Consider the following 20,003-nt stretch of genomic DNA (forward strand, 5'->3'; position numbering starts at 1 on the left):
GTGTGAAACAGTGTTTTCTCGGGAAAGAAGGGAGGATGCAGTACTTCTCACGGGTGCATCCTCTGACTCATTAAGACATTTTAGCTCACAAGGCCATGCCTCCTGATTTCTTTCTTAGGGTCACATGAAAATGAGCCAAGGGTGGGTCATCAAGACTGATCTCCAGGAAGAGGAAAGATTTTTCAGCGGCGGCCTATGGGCGGGCATCAGCGTGGGGCACACACACACACACACTCACACCCACCCATGCCTGGGTAACCTCTACATATATACAGACGCTTGCTGGCCCTCCTCAAGTGTCCTAAATGAGGATCCTCTGGGTCAGGTCCTGCAGGAGTCCCGGTGGGAGCTTACAGGAGTGCAGGCCCACTCTGAAGACAGAGCCCTTCTGCAGCTTCTTCCTCTTCCATCCTGATTCTTGCCACTGGATGCAGGTAAGCAGAGATGAGAGGGCCCAGGAAAGTAAATGGCCAGGGAACAACAGTATGGCCCAGCAACTCAGAGCACAATCTGCCATTCAGATGAGCCCTGGCTGTGCCACTGAGCAGTTGTGTGACTTCGGGCAATTCATTTAACTTCTCTCTGCCTCAGTCTCTCTGTCAACCTCAGACCCTCACACATACTTCCAATACTTTTCCCTTCCCAACTCTGCCTGTCTAATGCCTCCCAATGGTAGCTTGGACAGCCCTTCCTCCAGGAGGTTCTGCCCACATCTGCAGCACAGGACCTGTTTCTCTGTGCCTCCACTACACCGCGTGCTGGACACCTCTGCTCAGCACTTGCCTAGCGTCTTGTCAGTGTCCTTACCAGGCTTTAAGTTCCTCAAGGGAAGTGTCTGGCAGAAAGTGGTCACTTAATTATTTGACTGTTCATGAAGACATGAAAGAAAAGCCTGGCTAGATGATGAATGAGATAGACACACGGAGAATTTTCAGCCCCTTCCTTCAGAAGACTGTTAATCACTTACCTTGTTGCTCAGACTGCTAGCCACTGATTTGTGTACCCAGCCAGGGTCTAAGGTTTGAACAAGGCCTCCCTAAAGCCTGGTTTTAAGGTTTTACCTCATGCTCCCGCTTGTCTTCTCAGATAGCAAATTAGCTAATCTCTTTGCTGATTTCCTGGCTCACACTTTTGGAAGCATTTCTCAGACTATTGGGATTTCCAGGGAAGCAAAGTCAAGGAGAGGAAGTAGAATGCAAGCTAAGCCCCAGTCTTCCCAGGTGGTGTGGCACCAGTGCTTCTGGTGTTGGATAGGCCGGGATCCTCTGAATTCCTCTCATCCAAAGGCCAGCCTCAGCTTCTTAGTTTTCCCTCTGCACGTCTGTAGTTTTTAGTTTCCCTTCCAAAACTTTCATGATAGGAAACTTTTCCATAGAAGAGATTGTCTGGGGGCAGTTATTTGGGTGATCTGTGTCTAGACAGGCCTCAAAGGTGGAATGATTTGAAGGCAGCTGGAGGCATTATTGAACAAAACCTTCTCCTAGCCTGTGATCTAGAGTGTTCTTGAAAGTCCAGCTGCACACCAATCCCCACTTGGATCCCCAATGAAATGTCAGTCATCTGAATGGGGTGCGAGTTCAAGTCATTGCTTGTTAACACCCACCAGTTGGTTAATTTACTCCAACACAGAGACACACTGAGAACCCTGCACTCAGTCGCAAGACAGTCTGGAGAGGGAGGCTGTTCCGACACATGCTGGCATCCCAAACTGTGGGAGGACTACCCTCCTGCAGGTGCCCTGCCTCCTGACGGCAAGGCAGGCTCCTCCCCCTGAAGACCTGAGGAGGAAGCAGCTGGTAGTAGGGGCCTGAAGTCAGGAAAAGAGGTCTTCTGTGATGGGCAGCTGGGGGAGAGGGCAGGAGACAGGACACAGTCTCCCTCCCAATTGCCGATCTTCACCTTTCCCTCAGGCCCCTCATATTCCTGGGATAAGGGCCACTATTCCTTCCTATCCTACCCTGAACAGCCCCAGCATGTGTCCCTCTCCACTGAAATCTGAACTTTCTTTTATCAGGGACAAATTATTTAATTCACTGTATGAAACAAGGCATAGAGAGTGAATACGCTCTGGAGAGGGCACATGGTGAAGGCAACTCATCACACTAAAATGCAAATACCACTGAGGCAGGAAGTCCCCTGATGGGAGGAGCTCGGGAGGTGGGTCTCCAGTCTGGAGATTAGAGGAAGTGAAAGTCACAAAGGACCAGGAGGTGGGGGTGCTGGGGAAGGGGGGAGAAGGGCAGGAGCATCCCCCAACCAAAAGCCCTACTCAGTGCTGTTTGGCATCTGTCTCTCTACCATAAATGTCAGTCTAGGCAAATAGAAAATGCTAGGCTGTTTTCCTGCCAGAACCATCTTTCAGTAATTCACCAAAATGACTAACATAAAGGAAAAGAGAAGAGTCACCCGCTATATGAGGTCTGTCTGGAAAAAGTCCAGCCATTGTTAATATAATGAGAATAATTTGCATGACATCGATGTGACCTGGCAGCCAAGGAGAGTGGTCTGGAATGCATGTGCATGAACAATGACAACTTCACTGTACTAGTCAGTGGGGGCGGTCGATGCCAGTGAGTGAGCATGTGTTCTGTGTGGCCATTGCATTCACAATGACTGAGCAAGTAGAGCAACAAATCTGCATCCAATCTTGCATTAAGCTTGAACATTCCTCTGCAGAAACTATTTGGATGATTCAGAAGGCCGCAGCTATGGGCAACTAGTGATTAGCAACTTCATCATGATAATGCACCTGCTCATGCATCACATCTAGTGCAGAGTTTTTTGGCAACACATCAAATCACCCAGATGACTCAGCCCCACTGCAGCCCAGATCCGCTGCACTGTGACTTTCTGGCTTTCCCCAACACTAAAAATCACCTTTGAAAGGGAAGAGATTCAGACCATCGATGAGATTCAGGAAAATATGATGGGGCAGCTGATGGTGATTGGGAGAACTGTGTGAGGTCCCAAGGTACCTACTTTGAAGGGGACTGAGGCAGCATTGTCCCATGTACAATGTTTCTTGTATCTTCTTCAATAAGTGTCTCTATTTTTCATAGTACATGGCTGGATACCTTCCAGAAAGACCTCATATGTTCTCTTGGCCTTTTAAAAAACCAGGAGTTGCTCCTTTGGCCACATACATGTGGATCCACAAGAAAGGTGATGCTATAGAGATCAGGGCGATGGGCGCTGTTCGAGAAGCAATGCCCACAGATGTCACCAGGGCAAAGCAGGAAGCATCTGCAGTGTCACCTAGCACGTGGTGGGCGCTGTTGTGAACAAATGAGTTAAGGGCAAGATTATTGCCAAGAGAATTAATGTACGTATTTAGCATACTGGGCACTCTCAGAGCCAAGATAGCTTCCTAAAACGTGCGAGGGGAAAAAAAAGCCAAAGAGAAAGGTGCCTGGGTTCCACCGAAGCACCAAACTGCTCCCTGCAGAGACGCACGTGGTGTGAGAACCAACGGAAAGGAGCCTGGGCAGCCAGAGCCCTGGCCAGTGGCTTCATGGTGTGAGAAGTGTGAAAAAGTTAAAACACTTGCGTGATGATTTTTAAAAAAACAGAAAATTCTAGGCTATCTTTAAAAAAAACACACAATGAGTTCATAAGTTGTAAAACTTTTTTTAGAAGGTATGAGAAAACACAAATTTAGGATAGTCATTTCTAGGAAGGAATCCGGGAAGATGGTAGGGCACGCTCGAGGCTTCATGGTGTTAGTGGCGATGGCCCACTTATAAACTGGTTGTATTTACGTGGATGTTGTTTAATTACCCCCTAAAATTCACAAGTACAAATCTATTACACACATTATGTTTAATTTTTTAAACACTGAAATGTTCATTACTTATGTATGTATTTGTGTAAGAGAAATAGAATAGAAGATACTGATCCATACATTAAAAAAGATAATGTCCAAAGCAGTGTGTTAGAGGGGAGTGTCAAGAGCGTTCAGGTGAAACAGACAGACAGGTAACTGAATCACAGAGTGGCAACCCGACGTCACGGCGCTGGCTTTCTTCAGATTCACACTGATGTGAGTGTACCCGACTATTAGTACTAGTCTTAAGCTATTTCATACTTTTTAAAAAACCAAGAAGTTCACATATTGGTGAAAATATAAAAGATCATAATGGCTATAAGTAAATGTGTATAGACATGACATTTTAATTTTTAATCAATTTCATAGATATGTAGTTAAAATATACTAAAATTCACCAGTTTTCAGAGTTGTTTGATGAGTTTTGTCAATACACATATTTGTATATGTAGATTTAGAGCATTTCAATTACCTGGAAAGTTTTCCTCGTGCCCCTTATATTAATCCCCTCTTCCATCCCCCACCCCTGGCAAACCATGGATCTGCTTTCTGTCACTAGTTTTACTTTTTCTAGAATTTCACATGAACCAAATCGTGTAGTAAGTAGTCTGTTTCTGGCTTCTTTCACTTAGCATAATGCTCTGGAGATTCATCCATGGTGTTGCATGTATCAGTTCCTTTGTTCTTTATGGCCTTTAGTAGTAATTGCAATAACTACTATTGCATTCATGCAATAACTCAGTTGCATGAATATACCACAATTATTCACATTAAGGAACATTTGAGTTATTTCTCTCTCTCTCTCTCTTTGTATTTCTCATTTTAATTTTTTTTTATTCTGGTAAAATATATGTAACGAAATTTGTTATTTTAACCATTTAAAAGTATACAATTCAGTGGCATTAATTACATTCACAATGCTTTGTAACCATCACCACTATCTATTTCCAAAACATCTTTTATTACCCTAAACAGAAACTCTGTAATCATTTGCCCCTCCCCACATTCCCTGGTAATCTGTAATCTACTTTCTATTTCTTTGTGTTTGTCTTTACTGGATATTTTACATACATATGTGGAATCATAAATATTTGTCCTTAGTGACTGGCTTGTTTCCTTTAGTATAGTTTTTTCAAGTTTCATCCATGTTGTAGCATGTAACAAAACCTCATTCCTTTTTATGGCTGAATAATATATATGTGAGATTATATACATATAAAGCATTTGTTTATCCATTCATCTGTTGTTGGGCACTTAAGATGTTTTCATATTTCTAATTTTTAGTTATTTTGAATAAATCTGCTGTGGACATTCATGCTCCAGTCTCTCCATGGACAGGTGTTCTCATTTCTCTTGGATAAATATGTAGAAGTGGAATTACCGGATTATTTGGTAAGTGAATGTTTAACTTTATGAGAAACTGCCAAGTTCATTGTCCGAGTGGTTGTACCATTTGCATCTCACCAGAAGTCTCCGAGAGTTCCCGTTGCTCTACGCTCTCACCGCCACTTGGTATAATTCAACTTCTTACCTATAACGATTCCAGTGGGTATATAGCAGGGTCTTATTTTAGTTTTAATTTGTATTCCCCTATGTTTCTGATGTTTGGTGTCTTTTCATGTTTTTAGTTGTCATTCATATGTATATTTTTCATGAGATGAAGTAAAATATCTGTTCAAAGTTTTTCTCCATATTTTAATTGTTGCTTTTCTTCTTATCATAGTTTTAAGAGTTCATTAGGTATTCTAGATATATGACTTTTGTTAGATTTGTATGTATTCATATTCACAAAATATAAATTATGAGTATTTTCTCCCAGAGTGTGCTTTACTTCTTCATTTCCTTTTTTATATCTTTTGAAGAAAAACATTTTTTTCAAGAGTTGAATTTGTCATTTTTAGAGGTTGTACTTTTTGTGTTTCATCTAATAAATATTTATCTAAACTGAAAACACCAATACTTTTCTCTTTTTTTTTCTTTTCTCTTTTTTCTTTAAAGAAAGGGGGAGAAACATCAATGTTTTGTTGCCTCTTGCACACCCCATACCGGTGAACCTGGCCCACAACCCAGGCATGTGCCCCAACTGGGAATCGAACCGGCAACAGCTTGGTTCCCAGGCCAGCCGACACTCACTCCACTGAGCCACACCAGCTGGGGTTCTTTCATTTTCTTCTAGAAATTTTTATTAAGTTTAGGTCTATGGTTCAATTCAATTTAATTATTGAATATGGTTGCTAGTAATAGTCAAGGTATATATATTTTTTGTTTTGCATATGCATTGTTTCAGCACCGTTTGTTCAAGAGACTATCCTTTTCCCCCTGAAACACCATCTTTTAAAAAATAAGTTAATGAGCCCTGACTGATGTGTCTCAGTGGATTGAGTGTTGACCTGCAAACCAAAGGGTTGCTGGTTTGACTCCCAGTCAGGGCAAACACCTGGGTTGTGGACCAGGTCCCCAAATGAGGTACGTGAGAGGCAACCACACATTAATGTTTCTCTTCTTCTCTTTCTCCCTCCCTTCCCCTATAAATAAATAAATAAATAAATAAATAGATAAATAAATAAATAAATAGCTCTGGCTGATGTGTCTCAGTGGATTGAGCAGCGGCCTGCAAACCAAAGGGTTGCTGGTTTGATTCCCAGTCAGAGCACGTGCCTGGGTTGCAGGCCAGGTCCCTGGTGGGGGGCATACAATACGCAACCACACGTTGATGTTTCCCTCCCTCTTTCTACCACCCTTCCCCTCTGTCTAAACACGAATAAAATCTTTTAAAAAATAATAAAAATTTGATCGTATGTGCGTAGATATATTTCTGAACTCTCTAGTCTGTTCCACTGGTCTTATATCTTTATATACATTATTTCACTGTCATGATTACTGTAACTTTGTAATGTCTTAAAATTACATACTGTAAGTCCTCCAACTTTGTTTTTCTTTTTTGGAATTGTTTTGGTTAAGCTAGGTCCTTTGAACTTTTATATAAATTTAGATTCAGCTTGTCAACTTATAAAAAAAAAAAACCAAACCCTGCTAGGATTTTGACTGAGAGTGTACTGAATCTGTGTATTAGTTTAGAAAGAATTGACATGCTAATGATAATTAGTCTTTTGACCCATGAGCATGGTTTCTATCTATTTATTTATGTCTCCTTCAATTTTTCTTAGCATTGTTTTATAATTTTTAGCGTACAGGTCTTGCACATATTTTGTTAAATTTATCCATGAGTATTTTCTAATTTTATGCTATTGTAAATGGTATTTTTTATACTTTGACAATTTATCATTGCTTACATAGAGAAATACAACAAAAGTTTTGTATGTTAGTGTTTTATTCTGTGACCTTGCTAAACTCACCTATCAGTGCTGATAACTTTTTCATTGATTCCTTAGTCTTTTTTATTTTGGACTTTATTTATTTTATTATTTTTTGAAGATTTTATTTATTTTATTTTTAGACAGTGGCAAAGAAAAGGAGAAAGAGAGGGAGAAAAACATCAATGTGTAGTTGCCTCTCTTATCATCCTTAAAGAGAGGATGATACTCTTAAAAATTTGTTTTTCTTTACCAAGTAGAAATAATCACTGGCTGTAATAAAGGCGCAAGCAAAATATGATGAGAAGAAGGCAGAAAATGGAGCAATTAAATCCTATCCATTGGGGAATATTTATAAGAGGCTGAATTTTTAAGCAAATTCTTTGGCTCTTCTTGATCTGACCCTGGGAGGCGACAGTATCTATAGTCTGTTTCCCCAGCCCTGCTCCCATTAGCAGAACTAGCATGATCTTCCTTCCATTATTTCAGGACACTGTCCCTTCCCTGCACGATGGCATGCTCAAGGACCTGCTCCCGCATCCTGGGGCTGAGCCTCGGGACCACAGCCTTGTTTGCTGCCGGGGCCAACATGATGCTCTTCTTTCCTAACTGGGATGTGACCTACCTGTTGAGGGGCCTCATTGGCAAGCATGCCATACTGGGCTCTGGGCTCTGGGGAGGAGGCCTCATGGTAAGTGTCCTGGGTTCCCTTAGTGTAAACTCCCAAAGTGGCCCTCCGGGGGTGGAACAGGGAGGTGATGGCGGAGGAGTGTTTTGATTCCTTGCAAAACAGTTTGATCTAACAGGCTGTTCTTGAGTCTACATCAACTCCAAAGGATGGAAGACTCTAGGAAAACCTGTCAAGGGTGGCTGAATTTTGGACTAGGCATACTGAGTATGAACATTGCCATCAATAGAGTTATACCAAACTAATCATCCAACATAAAGTTCTGACATTCAAAGCCAAACCTTCTGAAAAAGACAAGATAATCAAATCCATGTAAGGTGTCCAACTACTCTATTTCAACAGCCACAGGTGGCAGCTAGAAATGTAAATTACCCAGTCTCTTCTTAACACCTTTCTCTCCTCTCCCAGGTACTCATCGCGGCTACCCTCATCTCCTTGATGGGCTGGAGATGTGGCTGCTTCAGCAAGAGCCGGCCCTGCCCAAGTGTAAGCACCAGATCCCACTCTTCTGATACCTAGAATGTCCCCACATTCTATTACTTCAGAGGCAGAGTGGTCAAAAGGCAATCTTCATCTTGGGGTTTTAAGTCAGGTCGGGATCATTCCCCTTAACTTTACTGAGCCTCAGGTCCTCATCGGTAAAATGGGAGTTAACAGGATCAAATCAATGATCCTGTTATTTAATGAGCCATAAATGTCTGCACAAATGTGAGAACTGTTTTTATTATCTGTTAGCCTATTGAACAATATGGGCATGAGTTTAGTACATTGTAAGTCATGTGATTTTGACAGAAAATGTCCTATTTTGCTTAATTTTACTGAGAGCTGGAAGTTTCTCCAGAGATCACCTAATGACTGGGTTCTTTTCTTTCCCCCAGGTTTTTGCCTACTGCATAGGTCACAGTACCAAAATTCAGTTGCAGAATTGGAGGCTTCTTAAATGCTTTCTTGTGTGTGTGCAGCCATTCTATTTATTTATTTATTTAAATTTATTTTATTATTGTTCAATTTCAATTGTCTGTATTTTCTCCCCACCCTTCCTCCCAACCCCAGCCAAACCCACCTCCCTCCCTTGCTTCCTCCCTCCCCCTTGGTTTTGTCTATGTGTCCTTTATAGTAGTTCCTGAGAACCCTTCTCTCCACTGTCCCCTTCCCACTCCCCTCTGGCTATTGGTAGATTGCTCTTAATTTTAATGACTCTGGTTATATTTTGTTTGCTTCTTTCTTTTGTTGATTATGTTCCAGTTAAAAGGTGAGATCATGTTGTATTTGTCTCTCACCGCCTGGTTTATTTCACTCAGCATAATGCTCTCCAGTTCCATCATGCTGTTGCAAAGGGTATAAGCTCCTTCTTTCTCTCTGCTGCATAGAATTCCATTGTGTAAATGTACCATCATTTTTTGATCCACTCATTTGCTAATAGGCCCTTAGGTTGCTTGCAGCACTGGGCTATTGTAAATTGTGCTTCTATGAACGTTGGGGTGCATAGGTTCTTTTGGATTGATGTTTCAGGGCTGTTAGGATATAATCCTAGCAGCAGGATTGCTGGGTCAAAAAGCAGTTCCATTGTTAGTTTTCTGAGGAAATTCCATACTGTTCTCCCTAGTGGCTGTGCCAGTCTGCATTCCTACCAACAGTGCAATAGGGTTCCCCTTTCTCCACAGCCTCTTTAATACTTGTTGTTTGTTGCTCTGTTTATGATGGCCATTCTGACCCGTGTAAAGTGGTATCTCATTGTGGTTTTAATTTGCATCTCTCTGATGGCTAGTGATGCTGAGCATCTTTTCATGTGTCTCTGGGCCCTCTGTATGTCCTCCTTGGAGAAGTGTCTGTTCAAGTCTTTTACCCATGTTTCAATTGGATTTTTTGTCTTCCTGGAGTGGAGTTGTGTGAGTTCTTTACATATTTTGGAGATCAAGCCCTTGTCCGAGGTGTCATTGGCAAATATGTTTTCCTGAATGGTTGGCTTTCTTTTCATTTTAATGCTGTTTTCTTTAGCCATGCAGAAACTTTTTAATTTGATGAGGTCCCATTTGTTTATTTTTTTCCTTTATGTCCCTTGCTGTAGGGGACATATCTGTGAAGATGTTGCTGTGTAGAATGTCTGAGATTTTCCTGCCAATACTTTCCTCTAGGACTTTTATGGTGTTATGACTTATATTTAAGTCTTTTATCCACCTTCAATTTACTTTTGTGTATGGTGTAAGTTGGTGATCGAGTTTCATTTTTTTGCATGTAGCTGTCCAGTTCTCCCAGCACCATTTGTTGAAGAGGATATTTTTGCTCCATTTTATGCTTCTCCCCCCTTTGTAATGACTGGATTCTAATCTAACCTCTCTGTTTTACAGATAATGAAACTAAGGCCCAGAATAAACTTGTACTTTATTAATTACAGCATCGTCTACATTTATTTGAAAACTCTCAGTATTCTTACCCATTATATTGCTCATTCAGTCTCAGTCCCATGAATAGGTGGCCTCCTTACAGTAACTCCACAGCCTACTTTGATGTCTGCAGCCCATATGTTGGGAACCCCACTGATTCAGAATTGTATGTTAAAGAACTAAATATAAACACCCTCACATTTCATTTACTATCTGTTCTCAGTCATATCTGGCTTTCCCCTCGGTGGGTGGTTCTCAGACTTGAGTATGCATCAGAATCCCTGCAGGGTTTGTTAAAACGCGGATTGCCGGGCCCACCCCCAGAGTTTCTGATTCAGTAGATCTGGCACAGAGTGGGAAAATCTCTATTGTTGATAGGTTTCCAGGTGATGTGACACTGCTGGGACAGGGACCACATTCTGAGAAACACTCTCCTAGGCCTACATCAGACCAAGTCATCGTGAATCTTTTAACTTAGAGTCAGAATGTACTACATATTTTTTTCTGGACCCTCCCGAGCTCCAAACTAGCTTGACAGAATGGGGAAATGACTATAATTCTGTACAAAGACTTTTATATGTTTTATTTAAATGTTAAAAAATATGTATTCTTTGGAAAGGAGGAAAAAAATCAGTATCCCGGGAAAGAAGCCAATTTGGAAGCAAGCTAGAATCCTGCCAAGAAAAACAAACTTCACTGTTATCTTTTGAGAGGGAAGAGTGGCGCACAGACTAGAAAAGTACAGGGATGGAACTGGTGTCATTTCAGAGTTGACTAATTTTTCTCTGTTTCTCTTTCTCTGTCTCCCTCCTTGCCTTCTTTCCTAACCTCCTTCCCACCTCTCTCCCTTTCTTACTTTAGTGCTTGAGTTGAAAAAGACAGGAATCAGGGATAGAAGCTCGGAACTTTTGAAAATTTCCTTAAAACAGTCAGAAGTGGGCATGAGATCATCTGATCAGAGGCTAAATGACTGCAGTTTAAGATTAAAGTTTTTGATAGCAACCTGTTAAGAAGCTCTGAAGAGGCTGCTGAGTTCAAGGAGATCCAGGTTCAAGTGCCAGCGTTTCCCCCTTTTCAGTTCTTTCTCTTCCATCCCTTCCTAACTCTACCCAGTGACCCTTCACTGGCCACCCTACCTTGTTAAGCTTTAAGGGAGATACCACGGGTAGGAGTAGCCCCATTTGATATTACGGGAGAAAGCCTGAGCACCAGAGAGGTTTCCAAGTGGTCCCACAAGTCACCTAGTCAGGGCCCTACCTTAGACTCACTGTTTCTTCCTTCCCTCCACAGATTCTCACTGCTCTGTTGTCAAGTGGCCTGGCTATGCTTGGAGCCTTGATTTGCTTTGTCACTTCTGGAGTAGCCCTGAAAGATGGTCCTTTTTGCATGTTTGATATCTCATCCTTCAACCAGACACAAGCTTTGAAATATGGTTACCCATTCAAAGATTTACATAACAGGTAAATGGGCAGAGACTTGAATGGATTTGCAGCCTTTTCAAGACTGGGAGAATGGAGGGAGAGAGGGAGGGAAGAAGCGAGGAGAGACAGACAGACAGACAGACGACAAATTGCTTTTGGTGATGCATTCTAGCATCCCACTCCTCTGATGCTCAAAAATGCAACAATAGAGCTTCTTCCACCCATGTCCTGCCACCAGGATCCTCTGGCCATGTGGCCTGCTAGCTGCTCTGCCTGCCTCCCACCTCAACCATGGCCAAGCCCCTGACTGACCATGAGAAGTGGTGGCAGATCAGCATCCCTGGTATCCTGGAAGTGGAAGAAGTGGTGGAGCTGAAGAAGGGTTTCGACCAGCACCTGCACTTCACTCTGGTCAAGGACTGCAACAGGGCCACCACCCACGACTATTTTTTTTTCATGTTGGCAAACTCGGTGCACACCACCTGGTGGGGAGCTAGATCTGCAGGGAACAGTACTACTTGAAGAAGTGTCCCAGGAGGGTTTATTACCTTTCTTTGGAATTTTACATGACAAGCATTACAGAACACCGTGATCAACTTTGGCCTCCAAATGCCTGTGTTGAGGTCATTTACCAGCTTGGATTAAATATAGAGGAGTTAGAAGATATGGAAGAGGATGCTGAGCTTGCCATTGGTGGTCTTGGGAGGCTTGATGCCTGCTTTTCGTATTCCATGCCAATCCTGGGACTTTCAGCCTCTGGATCTGGCATTACATCTCCATATGGAATCTTCAATCAGAAGATCCAAGATAGTTGAAAAAAGGGGGTATAGAATCATATGGAGACTACTGGTCAAGATGGCAACACTGGTAAACACAGCTTGTCTCCTCGAACAACCATGCCAAAATTACAACTAAATATAGAACAACTATCACTTAGAACTGTCAGAAATTGAGTTGAATGGAAATCTGACAACTACAGAGTTAAAGAAACCACATCTATCAGACTGGTAGGAAGGGCGAAGATGTGGAATGGGCTTGGGCTGGTCCCACATCCACCAGTGGTGGATAAAAATTCTGGAGGGATATCTCAGGAGTGAGGAGTCCCAGCCCCACACTAGACCCCCCAGCCCAGGGTTCCAGTGCCAGGAAGATAAGCCCCCATAACTTCTGGCTGCAAAAACCAGAGGGGTTTGAGTCAGTAGGAGAAACTTCTGGAGTTCCAAGCAGTTCTCCTTAAAGAACCCACACACAGACTTACTCAGACTCATGTTCTCTAAGCTCTAGCAATGGGGTAGCAGCATAAAAGTCACCAGTGACATACAGGGAGGAACTAAAGTGTCTGGCATCAAGGCAGGAGCTGGGGGCATAGCTTTTCCCAGTCAGAAAGGCAGACAAAGGCCATTATTCTTTTTCTGAACCCTTCCCCCACAGAGCCACAGAGTCAGCAGTAGGAGCCATACCTGAAACTCCATCGACCTGGCTAACACTGTTCACCCCCACCCCAGATAGCCCCTGAGGCCCTGTCCCACCCAATTTACCAGCCCATCCAAGGTATTAATGGTCGCTTTTCCAAATGAATGGCTGGTCTTGGCTAATGCTTCAAAACTTCCTAAATCCTATCAAATAAATAATAGCCAGTGAGCTCCTAACCCCAATACCTCTTGCTAAGTGGTCGCAGGCCTTGCACTACCAGCAGCCACTTTAGATTCACAGCTTGACTTTTCCTGGGAATATCCAAACCCAGCACAAGTAGCAGCCATTTCAGATTGCTTTATAGTTCACACCTGGTGGCCCTTGGCAGAACACAGGTTGGGGGTGACCTTGGCCTACACCACCCAGAAAACCCCAGAGCCTGGGTACCCAGTGGAGAACTACAGACCATGTCAGAGCACTACCCTTGTGCCCCTGCATAGCTAACCCTACACGGAGGGCAGCGGTTGGTGGTCAGTGGTCACAGCCAGTCCTTGCAGCTGACTGGACTGGGTTAATCCTTCCCATTGACCTGCCAACAGCAACTAAGTATCAACTATAAGAGGAGGGGGTACTCAGCTCACATGGAGGGCACACCTTAAGTACCCAGCTTGGGTCATAAGGGAGGCTGTGCCACTGGACCCTACAGGACACACCTACTACATTAGGCCATGCTACCAAGACAGGGATCATAGCAGCTCTACCTAATACATAGAAACAAACACAGGGAGGCTGCCAAAATAAGGAGATAAAGAAACATGACCCAAATGAATGAACCGACCAAAACTTCAGAAAAGGAGCTAAATACAATGGAGATAAGCAATCTATCAGATGCAGAGTACAAAACACTGGTTATAAGAATGCTAAAGGAACTTAGTGGGGACTCCAGCAGCATAAAATGATCTTTTTAAAAAGATCTAATCAAAAATGAAGGATATAAAGAGCAATTTACAGGGAAAGAACAGTAGAGTGGATGAAGCCAAGTATCAATTCAATGATTTGGAATATAAGGAACCATAAAACAACCAACCAGAACAAGAAGAAGAAAAAAGAACCCACAAATCCCCCAAGGATAGTGTAATTAGTTTCTGGGACAACTTTAAGCATGTCAACATTTGCATCATAAGAGGTGTCAGAGGAGAAGGGCAACAAAAAGAGCAAGAAATTGGAAATCTATTTGAAAAATAATGAAAGAAAACTTCCCTAATTTTGCGAAGGGGATAGACATGCAAGCCCAGCAAGCATAGAGAGCCCCAGACAACATGGATGCAAAGGGCTCCACTCCAAGACACATCGCAGTTAAAATGCCAAAGGTTAAAGACAAAGAGAGAATGTTAAAAGGTACAAGAGAAAAGCAGTTAGTTACCTACAGGGGAGTTTCTGTAACACTGTCAGCTGATTTCTCAAAAGAAACTTTGCCAGCTAGAAAGGACTGGCAAGAAATATTCAAAGTCACGAAATGCAAGGACCTACAGCCAAGGTTGCTCTACCCATCAAAGCTATCATTTAGAATCAAAAGGTGGATAAAGAGCTTCCCAGACAAGAAAAAAACTAAAGGAGTTCATCACCACCAAACCACTAGTATATGAAATGTTAAAGGGACTTATTTATGGAAAAGAAGATCAAAACTATAAACAATAAAATGGCAAAAAATACAAATCTCTTAACAATTGAATATAAAAAACTAAGCAAACAAGAAGAATAGAGACAGAGACATGGATAAGGAAAACATTTTAGTGCTTGCCAGATGGGAGGGGGGTGTGAGGGATCGGGTAAAGAGGAAAGGGGATTAAGAAGTACAGATAGGTAGTTACAGAATAGCCATGGGGATGTAAAATGTAAAGTACAGTACAGGAAATGGGGTAGCCAAATAACTTACAAACATGATCCATGAGCATGAACAACGATGTGGGGATTGCTTGAGGAGGGTGCTGGGTAGAGGAGGGCAAAGGGGGAAAAACGGGGACAATTGTAATATATATTTTTAAAATAGTCAATAAAATATAATTTAAAAAATGCAACAATAGTCACCCATGGGATCTAGGCCAGTGACTCTAGCTTGGGTGGTGGAGGCCCCAGCTGTCTACTGAGATTACTCATTTGGCTTTCTTACTTATTCCTCAACCCCTGGTCTCTTTAATTTTTGGGACAGGAATTATTTATATGACTATTCACTCTGGAATTCTGTCTGCCTGGAGCCTTTTAAAGCCGTCATCTGGCACGTGTCCTTCTTCTCCGCCCTTTTGTGCATCAGCCTCCTCCAGATTCTCCTGGTGGTCATTCATTTCTTCAACACCTTGCTGGGCCTTTTCTGCAGCCTCTGTGAGAAGTCATAGCTGATGCTCTTTCGTGGACAAGAGTTTTCATCAGGAGCTGCGTTGAATCCTTTCTGCTACTAGGATTTATGGGTATGAATCATAAACAAACTTCCAAGAACCTCCAAGGAAAGGATCTGTGATAGATCAAGGAAGGCTTCAGTTGTCTCTGAGCTGATTCAAGGAAAGGGAGGAGGGATTTCCCAGCAGAGGAAACAGTGCATTCAAAAGCGTGGGGGGGTAGGGGAGAGACGCGGGATGGGGTATGTGAAGGACCAGGATGTTATAGCTGCTTCTAATGTGGAACAGGGAAAGCAGAGGACCTCCATTTCTCCCACATCAGGATCTTTGGTCAGGGGTGGTGCTGGATGGTGAGTAGAAGAATCAGGAATGGGATGAAGGAGATCCTGGTGGGAAGGTTTGATGGGCGGGGAAAATAACAAAGCAGGCAGAAGTACCCTGGGAAGACCCAGGAAGATGGGTACACTCAAGAGAAGATAGTAGGCAGGTCCAAGAAATGAGTCAGACAACCCCAGGCTCTGAGGTCACAGAGTAGACTAAGCCTGGAATGGAATGTGGAAGTCCAGATGCTGCTATATCTACTCCATAGTCCCTTGGACCCCAGCTCCATCCCAGGTCAGCGAGGAGCTGCAGAAGCACCAGAGGCTTCCAGAATACAGCAATTCCTCTGTTCTCAGGGCTACTCAGCAGGACTGAGGAGCATGATTCCGTCTTTGAATAGCCAAGCTAGCAGAACTTGTAGAAGTCAGGTGACTCTAAACACCATCTCACCCTTTCTTATCTGGAACTGATAGCTCAGCAGACCTGCCCAGGGTGGGGAAGGTGGGCACAGAGAACTATCAGGGACAGAAAAAGGCACAGCCTATTGTGGGGAGGCTCTGCCCATAGGCCCCCCTCACCCCATTCGTCACAGATGAGAGTAAGTCTACCAAGACATTCTGTGCTTGGGGAGGAAATGTGGGTGATCTCTCAAAAGAGAAGGGCTGCCCTGGCTGGTGTAGCTCAGTGGACTGAGCGCGGGCTTGCGAACCACAAGATTGCGGTTCGATTCCCAGTCAGGGCACATGCCTGGGTTGCAGGCCAGTTCCCTGCAGGCCAGTTCCCAGCAGGGGACTCACAAAAGGCAACCATACATTGATGTTTCTCTCCCTCTCTCCTTCTCCCCCGCCCCTCTAAAGATAAATAAATAATAAAATATTAAAAAAAAAAAAAAAAGAGAAGGGCCAGGAGCCTGTCCCTCAATAGGCTTTTATTGGGTTTAATTTGCATACGAGTACAGGTAAAGCTTGTCAATCATTGTCAGGCAGTAATGACCAAACAATAGATAACATTCAAAGAACTATTGAGGGCTTATTCTGAGCCAGGGTCAGTTAGCTAAAGGGCTATAAAACTTTGGAAAACAAACTCATTTCATGCTTGGACCCTTATCAGAAAATTGAGAGCAGTCTTAGCAAAGCAGGTTTCACAGGATTTTATGCATTCTTTCTTAGGCCTAATCACAGCTGGGAACTGCCTGTTCCTGCCTAGGGCTGCACCGCCCTCCAGCATTGTTTCAGCCTTAAGTCAGGCAGGGGAAGTAAGCCAGCAAAGAGATTAGGAGACTTCTCGAAGACAGAATGAGGACTCAGGCTATGTCAAAGCTGAGGGGTGAGGGTCCATCACCTCCTTTTACTATAGCCCCCCAAGTCTTCCCCTGAGGGCCCCTTAATGACCATGCCTGTCTTAGGTCATTTCTCCCTTAAGAAATCTTACCCATCATTGGCTAACCAGTCATCCGCCCAGGGCCAAGCAGGGTAAAGTAACAGGGGCAGAGGTGGCGCCTCTGCCAGAGAGATAAGCTTTGTCTCCTTTGTGGTTTATGGCCCGAAGGTCTTTCACTCAGCCTTAGCCATGGGGGGTTATAGCTTCTGAAACCAGGCAGGGTGGTTCCCAACAGCCTATTGAGTAGACAGGGTGTCCTAAGGTCCAGATACCCCATCATATATCCACGTATAGCACCTAAGAAGAATTGCCTGTGTCTGTCTCATATTTTCCTATTGGTTGATTTAGTTTTAGGGTTATGGTTAGGATGTGCCTTGATTCACAGGAGCTTCTCCTTCAGGGAAAAGGTAATGAGCCCACCACCTACTTAATGGAGAATTTAAAGATAATTTATGCCTAGGTTTGGACATGTTAGGCACACATACACATATTCATGCACACTCACACACATGACAGGTTCACAGTCCCCATCCTGGCTCAGCTCTACTCTGATAGCTCAGCAGAACACTGAGGTGAGAAACATCAGTCTTTGGCAGTAAGACAATTCACAGTGAAGAGTTGTCTCTTGCCTGAGCCTCTTCCATCCTTTCAGGAACCTCAGACTGGTATTATTGTAGACCATAATGGGACTTCAAAAGGCAGTATCTGTAACCTCTGCCTCAGGCCAATTGTTCTCTCCTTCAGATTCTGCACGTTTAGGGAAGATCTTCCTATAGCTGGCTGCTGACATTCATAGATCTCAAAGTGCACAAGGTCAAAAACAGAAGTCTGAGAGTAACTCTGACAGCCCCTTCTCAATCCCACCAGGTGAGGGGTTCAATGTCTTTGAATCTAGAGATGAGCTAGAACAGCTCACTTACCTTCTCTCTGCACAATTCAATTTACCGTGATTGCAAAGGGCTGTGGTGAAGAGGGAGAAGGACCTTGGAGTGGCAATGAGGAAAGAAGACGACAGCAGAGGAGAGGGGGTTCTGCACTCAGTCTACCATAGACCTCTACACATGGCTGCCCTCTGTGAGATTCTGGAAGGCATCTGCATCCCCTTCCTTCTACTTACATCCCAGGACCACCTCACCCTCAGAGTGGGCTTTCACCTTGGTTTTTTCTCCCCAAATAAAATCTACATCTGGCTCTTGGCTTGACTTCCAACCAACCTTTGGGCAGAGAGGCTGATGCTACTCTGTTTATCAGGACAGTGTTAAATAAACATTTTATTAAGAAGAAAAGATGTCCATTTCTTATCTTGCACGTGCCTTTTAAAACATCATCCTGGAGTGAAGAAAATGTTGCTTTGTTTGTAATCCTGCTCAGAGAAGAGTAGGCCCATCTTTGGAATAGGCTTGTCCTTCAGCTTTCTGTTATAGCAAGTGACCCTCCATTTAAAAATAATTAGTTTAGCCCACTGTTCCCAGCCGAATCTGTTCACTCTTTAGTGAGGACTTTAGCAAGGCCTGGGTTTTATTCATTTTTTTGTATCTCCAGTGCCTAGTACAGATGGCGTAAAAATGTTTATTGAATTGGATTATGCACCGGCTCTTCTGTGTTTTCAGCTGAACCGTAGTAGATAGGGTGAGAGAAACATAGATGAAGACCTCATTAAGGATGAGAGAAAGTCTGCATCGTAGGGGTATGATTTCTTAGGGCTGATGAAACAGCCAGGTGGAAACACACTATTTGCCTCTAGGAGACATTGGACTTCTGTACCAGGCAGGGGGACCAGACTGGTCCGTAAATTGGTGACCCAGCTTGAGATGGCGTTGGTGCTGCTGAACCAAGGGGCAGCAAAGAGGGCATGATTAAGGCAGCATTGAGCTGGTGCTAGGTGCACACCTGGCCCTGTGGCCCTTGCACAAACTCCACTCTGCTGGCCAGTGCCAGGAGGAAGGTTTGGCAATGCAGCCAGATCATTATGAAGGGTCTTATCTGCAAGCAAAAAAGTGTGAATTCTGGTGGGACAGCCTTAGGGAGCCATCATAAGGTTCTAAGCAGACCAGTGACAAAGGGGGCAATGTGAAAGGTGGACTGGAAAGGTGAGGGTGAAGTGAGCTTTCTGGAGTCAGGGAAGCCCAATGCAGGCAATATGAACAAGAAAACACTTTATAAAACAAAATGTGGAATAGTAAAATTAATTGGCTTCTAGTAGAAATTGCCAAAGTGTGCTTTTATAGAAACTACCCCCTTTGGGTGTTACAGTAGCACATGTTCTAATTTGTTGAAGCCTGGATGAATATTGGGGGAATTTCTCTTCTTAGTTTTTGAGGCTGGTAGAGGCCAGGATACTACAGCCTCATAAAACAGGACCAGAGACTGGTGTTTATTAGCAGGGAATGCACCCTAAGTATCTTCCTTCTGATTTTTGCACTGGAACTGGGGGTGTGGGTGAGGCTGGTGAAATTGCAGGTTGCCAGTTATAGATTAGAGCAAGGCACTGAAATTTTTTTTTGTAAAGGCCAGATAATATTTTAGACTTTGAGAACCAGAAGGCTTCTGTTGTAACAAGTCAATTCTGCCAACACAGAGCAAAAGCAGCCATAGACACTATGTGAGCATAGTTATGTTACAATAAAACTTTATTTATGGACAATGAAATTTTAATTTCCTGTAATTTTCACCAGCCATGAAACATGATTTTTCTTTTGACTTTCTTCAATCACTTAAAAATATAAAACCTGTTCACCACTTGCACAAAAAACAAGACGAAGGTTGGATTTGGCCCTCAGGTTACAATTTGAAGATTTTAATTACAGTCAGGGCCCTGCCACTCTCTAGCTGTGCGTTCTTGGACCTCTATGGGCCTCAGGTTCGG

At 43.3% G+C, this 20,003-nt stretch overlaps 1 protein-coding gene across 1 annotated transcript; it reads left to right on the plus strand.

The window, feature by feature from the left end:
* The first annotated feature begins 292 nt into the window (after positions 1 to 292).
* On the plus strand, positions 293 to 15,585 carry TM4SF19 (transmembrane 4 L six family member 19). The gene is made up of 6 exons (XM_037147384.2): positions 293 to 434; positions 5,108 to 5,215; positions 7,627 to 7,828; positions 8,234 to 8,311; positions 11,500 to 11,669; positions 15,253 to 15,585. The coding sequence occupies exons 3-6, from the start codon at positions 7,649 to 7,651 to the stop codon at positions 15,434 to 15,436; spliced, it is 612 nt and encodes a 203-aa protein (XP_037003279.1). The 5' UTR covers positions 293 to 434; positions 5,108 to 5,215; positions 7,627 to 7,648; the 3' UTR covers positions 15,437 to 15,585.
* The last annotated feature ends 4,418 nt before the right edge of the window (positions 15,586 to 20,003 follow it).

This window comes from Artibeus jamaicensis, unplaced genomic scaffold (genome assembly GCF_021234435.1).
Source record: "Artibeus jamaicensis isolate MK-2021 breed Jamaican fruit bat unplaced genomic scaffold, CSHL_Jam_final contig_793, whole genome shotgun sequence".
NCBI lineage: Eukaryota > Metazoa > Chordata > Mammalia > Chiroptera > Phyllostomidae > Artibeus > Artibeus jamaicensis.